The following is a 13874-nucleotide window of genomic DNA, read 5'->3' on the forward strand; positions in this document are numbered from 1 at the left end:
GATTCCTTCACTCACCCATTATATAATTTTCTATTTCAGTCTAGCTATGTATAGTAATAGACTGAAGCTCTTCTTTAAAAAAAAAATTCTAAAAGTATGAATCATTTACATCTAATTGAACTTTTGTTTTTTTTCATATTTCGTTGCCATTCCGTTTAGGAAGGCTGTAAAAACACTATTACTACAATACTTATAGTAGTATGACTGCGCACTCACGTGATAAGTCAGTTTTAAGATCTCTGTTACCAATGCATATAAGAAACTTTATCGGCTTGGTGACAATACACGCGGCAGGGTTTATATAACGGGAAGATAGATAAGAAAACTCAAAAAAAGAAAGAAAAAGCGAAAAATTGCTGTTAGAGATGATGGACTTAGTGTCCACATAAAATATTTAACACACGTGGCGTAATTGATTAGGGATAATGTTTGTGATTAACGGTAGATTTAGCTTTCTCATTATTCAATGACGTGAAGCGGTGGATAATTTCAAAATTTATTACAACTGTTTAACAACTCAATAACATATATTTTGAAACATTGTGGATAAATCAGAAAATAAGATACTGAAGAAAAAAAACGTTTTTCAAAATACAAAATAAAAGTGTAAATATTTGCACTTTGAAATGATACAGCAAAATGCAATCATTTCTTAATCCAAAAATTTTTAACAATGTTGTTGAAAATATTTTCAAATTATTAAAGTTTGCCCATAAGGATAGTTTTCAAAAAAGTAAATATCTGTACATCCTTAAAGAGTCAAACTGCAAACTTTTTAATTCCGGAAAATGCATAGGAAAATTTTTGTTTGAATTGCAGAAACACTTCTTACATATTCACGGAAAACATACTTTTCTAATGAGCTAGGTAAGTTTCGAATATTTTCAAGAATTTTTAAATAAAAATAAGTTTTGACAAGGTACTTCAAATTTAGACTTAATTAGTAAAGACATATTGAACACAGAAATAATGAGAAAGTTATTTTGGTATGTTTCAAAATACACAGAAGGCAAGCAGTCAAGAAAAATATACATCTTATAAATACTCTGTATCAAATTTAATATTTGTTTGCTTGAATGTATCTTTGTAAGAACAATTCAAACATAACTTTAATTAGTTATGTTTGTAAAATATTATTTATTTTGAAAACAATCGATTGGTTTGAAGTTCTAGTAATATAAAAAATAAAGTCATTTTTTTCAGTTGTTGAATTTTTTTCAAAACTATTTTTTGTTTAATAAAACTCATCTGTAAACATATTTTTGACCTGTTTTGCGCTCTCAGTTTTTAAACACTGGGAGCTACACCCCAGCTCGATCCACTTCCCAGATCCCACAATTGCATTGCATCTTTATACACATAAATGAAATGCAGAAAACTCGTTGTGAAAGAGAAATGTTATTGAAAAGCAAAATTTATTCCAATCTCAAATGCAGCTTTCAAAGAAGCCGCATTACTTTTTGCAATTTTAAATTCAACCCACACGGAGAAAAATATTACAGTTAAAACTGCTAAAGTATGGTTGAATTTACCATGTTCTTTGCTCGGGAATTTTTAACGAAGCTCTTTGTTAATGACTTTGGTGAAATTAACCATGACGTATAATGTTATAATATCCCGAAAAATTCAGAAAATGTGGTGAAATTCGATAATTTTTTCATTATTTCGTAGAGCATGATGTATAAACCATTTATCTGATTAAATTTGCTTTTCAGTTTAGTTTTTTACTAAATGTTTGGTAAAAAGAATTACAATTTTAAAAATCAAAATTTCCGTCAACCAAATTTCCAAAAATTAACAAATGACTGGTTTATAAATACCTTGTACTTCGGTTTCATCGCCAGAATTGCATTTATTTTTACCAGCAATGCCATTACCATTCCGTGCGGTAATTTTACCAGATTTCTTTCCTTCTTCCGTGCAGAAATTAATTCTTAAAATAGATGCAAACTCATCTTCGAAGAATATTTTTAAAGTGGAATTACAAAAACAATTTCTTGAACTTTGAGTATCCATTTTTTACAATGCGATGTATAGAATTTTTATTCTCATATTTACGTTTAAAATAAATAAAATAAAAATAAAAATCTTATGTATTTTTATACCATTGATACCGCATAAAAACTATTTTTAAAATATTGTGCAGTATGTGCACGTTGAAGTGTGGTGTTCATTTTAAGCTCTGCAGAAATCAAAAACGGAGGGGAAAAAACTAGAAATCCACACGTATAGACAAGACAAATTTAGAAGGTAAGACAAAGAAAAAGAAATGGAGACCTTTTTTCAAGATGACTAATGAAGTGACAGCCTTAACAACCCGATATTTCCTGGCCCAACCCCTTTGCGGGCTCATCCCCTTCATCAAGTTAAAGATGCTTTTAGAACTTGAAAGAAAATACTAGCGAATAAATGATCGAGTGCCATTCTGGCGCTTTCTTTTGGCGATTTTGAAAAGAACGAAGAATAAAGACAGTAACTCCCATTCAAATAAACTATTTTAGAAAGAACATTTCAACTCCACTTTTTCTTCGAGACATCTTTAGAAGTGCAGTGAGAAATCTAATGAAATATTCAAGTGGTTGTTATGAAAGAAAGACTTGTTCAAATGTAACATAGATTAAATAAGATAAACGCCAGCCACTTTTTTTCTTCATTTCTTTTTGTATCTTGTTTATTACGAAGTTAAATGAGAAAGATTTTGAAGACAAAAGTTGTGGGATTTTTGGACTTGTTTTATTAGTTTTAAGGTAACTAATAATATACATATTTTTGAAGGATACCTTTTTTCAACAATTCAGAAATAAAATAAAATGCAGAATTTTCCTTTAGTTTCCAATAGAATTTTTCCATAGGTTTTAAAATGAATTTAATTATTAACACGATTATTTACTGCCTTTAAAAATTATGCAAATGGGTCGAATTTATTTTAAAAAATAAATATTCAAATTTCAAGAAATTTTCTTCATGTTTGCCGATGCATTTTTTTTCTTGTCTTTTTTTTTTTTTTTGAAAATACTCCAAGCGAACATTTTTTTAATATTGAGGACTGTTCTTTAAAAGAATTAGGCTTAATGTAAGATGTTAAATAGCATAATGATAAGAAAATATTACATAAAAGCAAATAGACTCCACCAGCTAAAGGAATTGAACCCAGGAACTCTGTTTGACAAACAATCACCGTAATGCTTGTACTAACCCATTTTACTTAGTAAGCGTTTGAAAATTAGATAAAAAATTTTTTTTCGAAAACTAGTAGGGAGCTTTAACAACTTGCTTTGTTTTTGGAAATTTTCCCCTTGACTGTAGCTGGTCGCAATTATAATGTACGTTTTTATTTCATTTGAAATTAACTAGAACTAAAAAAAAGGAAGGAAATTTGTTTTCTTTATTTACAAAATTCCAAACAAGAGAGCAAGTTGTTAAAAGCCGTTGAATTGGAAAATCTCAGTCTGAACGTCATAGTAGACATCAAGTTATACTTTTTCTGCGTAATTTATTGTAAGCACCAAGTGTTACTCTAGAGATTACATTTTAGAATATCATTTCCATAAAAAGTACTTCCATTAACGTCACACTAGAGCTGCAGAATGGGCTATTGGTGACGGTCTGGGAAATATCCTTGAGGATGATCCGGAGACAATATTCATACGTCACATGCCGTTTTACAGGGAGGGCACATTCACGCACCATCCATCCATTCACAGATGTACCATCCATTCACAGTAATTTTGACCTGAACTAGATCACAATCAATTTCCGATCTAGTACACCCAAAGTATTGATTTTGTATGAGAACTTGGAGGACTTTGTGACTTTGACAAATTTAGCGTGCACCATTCACCATTTTGACCATGGGGAGCCTTCGGCTGGCGGGGATCGAACTTACGAGAATTATCGTCAAAATTAGCAGATTATAGCTCAAAAATTACTGAATTGTCAACAGTGTAAATTTTATTTCGGAGAGTGTGGTCATATTTTGAGAGAGTGGACACGGGGATATATTTGTCAAAATTAGCCTTTCTTTTAAAACTTTCTTTTTTTAATTTTACATATGTTTGTGGTTAATTTAAAGACAGTTTTATTTTGTTTTAATAAATGGTTCACTCACTGAAGTGATTTTAGGACATGCATTAAGGTTACATTAAAAAGAAAAGTCACATTTAAAGATTTAGTAATTTATAAAAAGCTACTTTTCGTACGTTCTCAATCAACAAAAATTTAGTTTTAATTTAAATCCCTATTTCATGAAAATTAAATTTTATATTTTTCAAAAAAATTTTAGTGTTTGCCTTTTTTTATAGACATTCAATGCGACGTTTTAATATTTTAATAAAAGTTCAGCCTTAAATTTAAAGTGTAAATATTTGCTTTCCTTTTTAAACAAATATTTGTCTTAATTTTTTTCCTTACTTTATCATGAACGCAGTTCATAAAAAATTATACTCATCTTTTAACTGCAAACAAATAGAAATAAATGTGTGGGTGAACTTTCCTGGTGACATTTTTTTAAATGCCAGTTTGAAGTGCAATGGAGTTGTCAGAAAAATACACATCCTCTATAAAAATAGATTTTTTTTCATCATAATCAATAATTCTGAATATTATTTTTTTTATACTTATAAATGTGGATTTCAGTATTTAAAACATATAACTGACAAGAAGAGTTTTGTTGTGAATAAATATAAATATTTGAGATCTAGGTTTTGGCAATAATAAATAAATTTCAAGCATGCAACAAACCTACATTTAAAAAACACTTTCGTTGAATTAATTCTACACGGATAAAAATAAATCTACACGGATAAAAAAAAAATAAAGCTGCCATAAAGTATGGTAATGCCAGTTCTGGCTTAAAAAACATAATATAATTCTCGATAATGAAACCAAAATATATGGTATTTAACTATTCACATGGTAGTTCTTACCGTTCATATTGTAATGGTTATCGGAAATTCTGACTTAAAATTATAGTTCTTATTACCACACATTTTCACTGTTAGAAATTTTGTTGAAAAAATGGTTAAGTAACAAATTATTTAATTGGTAATTTACTATATTCTAACAAAACAGTCAAATAATCTTATTTAAACAGTAAAGTCGGTAATTAAAATGTTAACTGTGAGAAAAACCGTTAATTGACCGTTTTCACTTAATACGATTAAACAACCAGAATTTTATTGCACCTAATGAAGACACTTTCTTGTAGTTCCTTCTAGATGAGTACATATTATAGCCGAGACGGCTAATCAGTCTATCTAATGACCAACAGAACTGGGGTTGGAGTCCCTGCATTGACATCACAATATTTACTCCTTTTCCTTCAACACACGAAGAGTTTCCAATGTCCTGCGCTCCCTTATTTGTGATCCTGTGCCATTAGAATACGATGCTCTCATTCACGCATAGATGGCAGCACCATAAAGGTGCTTAACTATCTTCAATGTCCCGTTAAATTTCTTTTTTCATGGTTTTGAATCCATGCTAGTTCTAAATGGTTAGTAAACCGTATAAGTTTGTAGTCAGGTTTTTTTAATGTTTCCAATCCCAGCTGGGATAGCGGAGCTATACCGGATCCATGAGGCCGTGAATCTTCAAAAAATCGAGGAAAAGGAGAGGTCTCTCAAGAACCTCTTCCCTGGTGAAATCCAGGCAATCAAATAGATGGTGAGGACAAGCCTCGCTGGAGTTGCACTTTTTACAAGATGGAAAAAGTTTAATTTGTCCACTGAAAGTGAGGCTCTTAGTATGCCCACTAACAAATCTACAGGTAGCGGTTTGGTCGGCACGTGTACCCTGAAAGTCAAGGGCTCCTCCATTACGCTTGCGGGGATACCAATTGTGATCCGGTGGAGCAATCCAATATTTATTAACTTTAGATTTGCGGAAAGAAAGTAATTCAAAGTAAGTGAGGGCCATGTTTGGAGAGGCTGGGAGGGAAGTACCTTCTTTTGCCAACTGATCAGCACGTTCGTTGCCAAAAAGACCCACATGTGAGGGTATCCACTGAATATGGATGTCATGGGAGACTAAAAGGGCATTTAATAAACGAAGTATAGAGACCCCAGCCCGGTCCGTTACTCTCTCCCAATTGCTATAGTGCTGAATACAGCTACGACTGTCCGTGAAGATCCAGACATTGTCCAAAGTGGCTCTAGTCCTGATATTTTCCAGACCTGTTTGAATAGCAATAAGTTCACTGCGAAACACTGAACAGAAATCTGGGTTTCTTAGTGATGTTGATTCGTGAACGTCAGCAGGATATATAGTGTAAATTCCACTGCCGGCGTGGTGATGATCGTCACCGCCACCATCCGTATAGATTTTAAGATCGTCAGCAGGGACAAGGTTTATTATCTCCAAAGCCAATTGCTTCAAGTACTCCGGAGGGTGGTTGCCCTTAGTAACCTCGGAGAGCAGTGTAGTACGGAAAAACACTCTGGGCAAGCCCGCAATGGGACATACAGGACTGCATATGAATTGCGGATCAACATTGAACTCTACTGCATCTAGCGAAAGGGCCCGAGAAAGAGGGCTGTCCTTTTTTAATCTTTGATAATTTTGTCAATTAAGCAAAAATTCAGCTGTCCGATTCTGAGTGCCCAAGCTAGCCAATTTCGCATAGTATTTAACAAGGTTAGATTCCCTTCTCATTTCCAAGGGCTGTAAATTTATTTCATATAGTAGAATATGACTCGGGCAACTATTACGCAATCCAGAAGTAATTCTGACTGCACTATGCTGAACTTTTTCAAGCTTCTGGAGATTACTGGCCGAAGCACAGTAGTAGATCTGGAAACCATTTTCCAATATGGGTCTCACGAGGGCAGTATAGGTTGTTCTAAGGGTGTCTGAGTCGGCCCCCCAGTCTCTGCCAGCGATATACTTAGACGAGAATATTGAGACGGCTTCTACTCCTGTTAACCAGGGAGTCAATGTGCCTATCACACAGAAACTCTGGGTCTACAATAAAACCCAAGTATTTAGGGTTTTTGTCATAAGGCATCCGAACTCCGCCGATGGAAAACTGAGGTTGGTAGTTGTATAAGCGTCTATTTGTGGTAAAAAATGAAGTCACCGATTTTAAGGCATTGAAAACAAGTTTGTGGTCGGCCGCAAAATCACTTATAGAATGCAATGATTGATTTAAATGCAGTTCCAAAGAATCAATATCCCGGACAGAAGACCACAGCGCAATGTCACCGGCAAAGATGGAAATATTGCAGGTTAGAAAGATCCTATTCTCAACTCCAGCTAAAAACAAGTTAAAAAGAGTAGGACTTAAAACGGATCCCTGAGGGACCCCCTGGGAAAGTATAAAACAACGGGAAATAGAGTTGCCAACTTTGACTCTAATATGTCTGTTTCGTAAAAAGTCAGATATCCAAGATAGTACATTTCCCCGGATTCCAAAAGAGATGGAATAATTTGATAAGCAGTTTATTAATCCAGACCCTTTCGAAGGCCTTAGTTAGATCCAGAAACCTAACTTTATTTACCAAATTTTAACCCATATTAAAAAAAAATATTGTTGCTGGTGTGTGGGACTCTTGTTCTGTGCATCCCTGATGCTCTGGCTGAGGAAGAGAACCTGGTCCATAGTGTTATGGCCTTGCCTAAAGCCGTATTTCAGTTTTTTTAATCATATTAGTAGTAAACGTAATCAAATCAGTAAAGATAAAAAATGTTCTTTAGCGTTAATATTATGGTTAATTGGATAAAGTTTGCTGCAGGTTATTTTACCATAATTTTAGAAGGAAAATTCTAACAGTGTAGTAAGACTACTAAGAAAAATAAATTTAACTGAAAAAATGGTTTTTATGTCATGCTCTAAGGTATGATAAAATTACTTTATTTACCAAATTTTAACCCATATTAAAAAAAAAAATTGTTGATTTTACCAAAATTATTACCGAAGTACTTTGGTTAAAATTACCATGCTTTTTAATGTTTCCACTGAGCCAGTAAAACTGTAAATGTTACCATATTCTGATAGTTTTGATCATAATTTTTTTTCTCAGTGCAGAGTGAGATTTAAGTAATAATCTCCTCTACCTTATAATTTTATTTCAAATCTCGCCAAAAACAGATATGAGAGCATTTTCCTTTTAATTTGAACACAGTCTATATGTGTTTAAGAAAATGGACACAGCTGAAAATCTTGTTTAAGAAATTGGACACGGCTCAGAATGCGTGTGTTAGAAATGGACACAGCTGGAAATGCTTTTTTAAAAAAATGGTCCCAGCTTAATAGGCGTGTTTCAGAAAATGGACACATCTAAAAAAGAAATGTTTGTTTAAAACTTTAGGGCTATTTAAAGAGCTAAACGAAGAATTTCATAATCATATTTCGTTACTTTTTAAAAGCTAACCATAATTATTACGGATCAAAGTCTCGAACTTCGAATTCGGCGTGGATAGGTATATTACAGAAGTGAACTTTCAGTCATCTTTTCGTATTCAGAATACTAACCAATCATGTGGTTTCAAAAATTCTAAATTAGAAAAACGTCAATTTAATAAGAATATTATAAGCTAAGACCAGCGAAAACTTTGTGAAAAGAAAACTTCTGACTATTAATATTTTTTCAGAAGGGACTAATTTAAAAAAATACGTATTCTAAGTGATTTACCCAACGTACAACACCACACAGCGAATTTATTTGGATCCGATAGTTCATTTTTTAAAAAAAACAGTTTCACATGAAAATTTTCAAAAACGTCATCAAATATGCTCTATTTCTACTTTCTTAAAATAGCTGTGTCCACTTTTTTTGGCATTTTGAGTTGTATCAATTTTCTTCTCTAAGCATTTTGAGCTGTCGATTCTTTTAATTACGAATTTTGAGCTGTATCTAGAATAAAGATCTCAAAAGTGATATTCTTGTTCAAACTTCAAAATAGATGTGTTTGTGGAAAACTTTTGATAAACATGTTAAAAACTTTTGATAGGTTGAACTTAATCTTCATTTCACATCGGCATTTGGAATTAAATCCACGAGAAGACTGTGTGATAATTTTATTTCTGCAGTTTTTAGCAATGCATTCCGTGCTCCAGGAAATAGGCCATAAAGATTTACCTCGTTGATCTACACTGAGGAACCAATAACCTGGAAATATAGCAGCAAAAATTATCCTTTAAGTAAAATTTGGCACTATTTTTAACATCATTCTTAAAAAGTTTTAAAAAGATGGTTTCCTTCTCCCAGATTTTTTCTGCATCTCCCGTCCAGTTGTTTTCTGCAAATATGTTGGCCAGGCAACAGTTAAAATGCTACCATATAATGACAATGGACAAGAGTTCGAATTATAGAATGGATAGGGGCTGGCCGCCAAAGTAAATGTGATTCATCCAATGAAAAAGTTGAGACTGGACGAGTGCCTGTTGACACGTATGACCAATTCTAGTCTCGTTTTAAGTCATAGTTGGTAGGTTGTTTTGAATCACTAGTTCAAGAGGCTATTTCGAATAAGGTACACTAGAATAAGATTCACTACTGCTTTTCTGTAGTTAGAGAGTTGTGATAAACAGCTTCAAAATAGTCCATATTAAGGCTGCGAAAGAAATGTATTGCAAATGAGTGCTACAGTCCGCGAAGTTTTCAAACTTTACAAGTCAAAACCACCTCACGGCTAATAAGTAGTTAGCAAGTGTTGTAGTATAAAACTCAAAGATTTTTTTAAAAAAAGGCAGGTCACATCTAAATAAGCAGTATGAATGTTATATACAACACATGGTGTAGCACAACAACGCAGAAGCGCCAAGTCTTGGTGACAGCTGTCAAATCCCTCATCTTCCCAGAGATTCGCTGGAGAAGCACCAAGTCTGGTTAAACAACCTTTCTTTGTAAAAACCTTGCTTTAATGCCTAATTAAACAGCTTTAACATTAATTGCCTTATGCTTCTACAACTCTTAAACATCACATTGCTCCAACATAGGGGAAACTGCCTTTGTAACAACTTTGCTATAATATCTAATCAAACAGTTTTAACATTAAATGTCTTATCCTTCAACAACCCTTACACATCATTTCACTCAAAATAGAGAAATCTGCCTTTGTAACAACTTTGCTATAATACCTAATTAAACAGCTTCATTAATTGTCTTATCCTTCAACAAACCTTAGACATTACCTCGATCCCACTTAGGAGAACCTGCTTTTACAACAACCATGCTATAATGCCTAATTAAACAGCTTTAACAATAATTGTCTTATGCTTCAACAGCCCTTAGACATTACCTAGGGGAACTTGCTTTTGAAATAACCTTGTTATAATGCCTAATTACACAGCTTTAGCATTCAACCTATATTCTTATCCTAGAGCAATCCCTAGACACCACCTCTCTCCAACATAAATTCGCTATTGGAGGATTGATTTCAAATTGAATGAGTTAAATTTTTTTCCAAAAAATGAAATATTTTACCTGACGTCCGTAAAATATTTTTAGAAAACTAATGTTTTCATAGTTGGGAATTTTATGAGATCTATGAAAATAGGACATTTGTAATAATTTACATCCTCGACATTTATAAACAGAAATACAATTCTACATTAAATCAAAAGCAAATTTTAAATAATGCTAATATCTTTTTTAAAACAAAAAGATTAGCAATTCTATTCCATTTAAACTTTTTTTAGCAAAATTAAGGAAAGTCTGAACATGAAATAAAAATGACTTTAACTTGATTATTTATAAAAGTTTTTTAATTCCACAAATAAAGCTAAAAGCATTTTACTTCAAAACAAGTACATAAACTATGTCATTAAATATTTTGCTTTTTTTTCGGGAAGTATTTTAAACTAAAAATAAAAGATATTTAAGTGTTTTTTTTTATTTAAGCTTCTTATACTTTTAACTTCTATTAAATCCCATTTAAATTATAGTAAATATTTCCTAGCATGAAAATAAATTCCTCAAAGAATTTTCAGAAACAAGCAAATGCTGTGAAGTTTTTTCTATGAAATTATTCTATTTAATTTTTAGAGGATTTATTCCTTTTTCTTTGTAGAAAGCCATCTTTGAATGTGTTAACTTCATTTTATGTACGTGAAATAACTTGATTAAAACCTCCTTTTTCCAGACTTAGAAGCATTTTATTGAAATATAATTTTAAAGAAAATTTAATGTGAATTAAAGCGAAAACAACGAGAAGAAAGCACAAAAGTAAAATGACCTATCCAGTTTCGAGAGTTATATAGTATCTTAGTATCTAAACAGCATTTAACATAATTTTCAAGTGTCATTTGTTTATTAGACTCTTATGAAGGTTCTTGTTTATAGAATCGAAACTATAGTATGCCCATTTCACTTTATTTATGCTTTACTCGCGTTGTTTTGTGCATTAAACTACGTAGCAAAAGTATACCCTATCCTTCTGTTGGGAGTAAATAACTATTCAATATTAATTGTAACTCGATCAATTAATAATATTTTTTATAATTGATATCTCACATTTGCTGTTTATTAATATTTATGTTATTATTGCTCATGGATCTATTTAGCTCCCACAAATTGGGTATATACTTTAGCTAAATAATGTGAAACTGACAATTTCAAGACTGGCTGAAGGGATTTCGATGTTTTGCGACACCACTACATTTCCTCAATTCCTTGAACGTATTAGGAGTTTCTACTCTCCAACACATATCTCTACTCTCTCTCTTGTATACTTTATATATATATNTTTTCATCGTAATATGATTAAAAAAATTTCTTTAAAGCTTATTGACAACTTTCAGCGACGTATTCTGTTTTCAATCCACTGTAATAGAAAAATCAATAGAGAGCCGCAGGTCGGTGAGTGACACTGTGGAGCCCTGAATAGGCTAATTAGTACAGGTGTTTTTACTTCACCAGTTTAAATTGAAAAAAACAAGATGCAATATTTTTTAAAGTAATTTATGAGAGAGTAATCGAAAAAAAGGACTCAAAGTTGCGAGCTTGTGTTGGCATATAAACTTATATCTCGCTAATTAACAAAATAAATTTGATATTGGAACTGACATAAATGGAAATTCAAAACGTTAGAAATCCTACCTTCGAGAGAGCGGATGGTTTCTCGCCGGTGTAGGGAATTTCTTCATTGTCTGAACCAGAATTAAAATCAGCAAGAGAGATACTGGCTCCTCCTGGACGTTGGATTCGGTGGTTCATGGATACTTGAGAAGGTGGAGATAGTAAGGAAGCCAGGGATCGAAGCCCTCCTACCACGTGGGCAGGGAGATGAGGATCAGCAAGCATGTCCGTAACTAGGCCGTGAGCTTCTGCGAGCAGAGCCACGTCAACTGTTGATGCACTGCCCTGAAAAGAAAAAAAAAATTTAATTAGTTTTAGTTCTATATGAATTATTCAAAATACAAAAAATTAGTTAATTTACTTATAAGGTAAAGCTAAGAGAGGTAGCGCGATCAGACGGATTACGTGTTAGGATGCACGAGAGGAAAGAGTGCAGTACTTTCAATACGACTCCTGTAATTTGCACAAAGGCGTACATTGGTGTTTTTTGTCCTTCTAAAAACGATATTTAAATAAACAGCTAAGCAATTATTCCTTCTAAAATGGGAGATTTATCTTGTAAGAGAAATTAGGCATTGTCCCTGTGCTAGAAGAGATGAGGTACTTTTATTAAGCTAAGAGTGATTTTTCAATGTCCCGAGGCAACTGAAAATTGAAACTAATAAACCTTTTCCTAAACCATTTAAGCGGACGTTTATTTTCCCAGTTATTTTAAATTTTTTATTACAATTAAAATTAGTTTATTTATCTTGTTTTTCGATATCAAAAGAGAAGATAGTTCGAATAGGTATTCTTGGTAAAATTAAAGAATAGTTAATTATTAATAAAATGTATTTAAAAAATGCAGTCAACATCAATCATTTTTAGAATTATTTCATTCTAATAATTTTTCTATTTCTTTTTTCATTTATTATTTTCCATGTTTTCTCTATATTTTAACTTACATATCCTTTCTAATATTGCATTAGTATAGTCAAAGAAAATATATCGATTCAATAGTGTGGGGAGCACTAAAAAAATTGAAACAAAAATAGAATACATTAAGTAAAAAATATACGAATTAAATTATACTAAGCAAACAGCAGATAATAAAATGTAAGAAAAATATAGAGCGAAACACAAAACGTAAACTATAAAGCGAGTAGTGAATTCAAATGAACTTCCGAAATATTTCAAGAGTGATTTAAAATATCTTCCTAACAAGCCTGCCAGATTAAAAAACATGAAAACAAAAGTATAAGATAGATAAGAAGCATAAGTATACTCACAAAATAAGTTAAAATATTTTTTACTTATTTTATGAGTTCTATATACTTGCAGCTTATGCGCAGTATATAGACTATACAATTCAATGTTAATTAGTTAAAAATAGTTTAATAATGTTTTATATTTCATGTTGATTTCATAATGATGTGATGCAAATTTGTAATGGTACACATCTCAGTAGTTAAATTAAATAAAATTTAGAGAGAATGAAAGTTAAGTTAGATAAGAATTTATCAGAGAAGTATATTTGTCAGTAATTTTTCAACTCAATTCTAACGTATAACTGAATTTTCTTTTTATCATCTACCCCAATTGGACTTAAGTTCATTGCATAATTAAAATGAAACATCTCCTCTTCTGTTATTCATTAATTGTAACTAGACTGCACTCTTTCATGCTATTAATTTTCTTACAGAATCGATTTAAAGTGTGTAAGAATTTCATGTTACAATTCAAAGATATTTGATTCAATTCAATGATTAACACTTTTCTTTCCCTTATGATATAATTAACAACTACGAAACGTAATATATTTCTTAAAGATGTAAATCACGATTTTTCTTTATCAGATTTCTATTAACAAAAGGTAAG

At 31.9% G+C, this 13874-nt stretch overlaps 1 protein-coding gene across 2 annotated transcripts in view; it reads right to left on the reverse strand.

Moving 5' to 3' along the window:
* The window catches only part of LOC107436844 (cGMP-inhibited 3',5'-cyclic phosphodiesterase 3A), a 286371-nt gene that overhangs the window by 159069 nt on the left and 113428 nt on the right, over positions 1-13874 (reverse strand). For both annotated transcript variants that reach the window (XM_071178926.1, XM_016048661.3), the window contains exon 2: positions 12039-12302. In XM_071178926.1, the coding sequence (XP_071035027.1) occupies positions 12039-12302 (264 nt within the window). The remainder of the gene's footprint in view (positions 1-12038; positions 12303-13874) is intronic.

The sequence above is a fragment of the Parasteatoda tepidariorum genome, chromosome 3 (assembly GCF_043381705.1).
Source record: "Parasteatoda tepidariorum isolate YZ-2023 chromosome 3, CAS_Ptep_4.0, whole genome shotgun sequence".
Classification (NCBI taxonomy): Eukaryota; Metazoa; Arthropoda; class Arachnida; order Araneae; family Theridiidae; genus Parasteatoda; species Parasteatoda tepidariorum.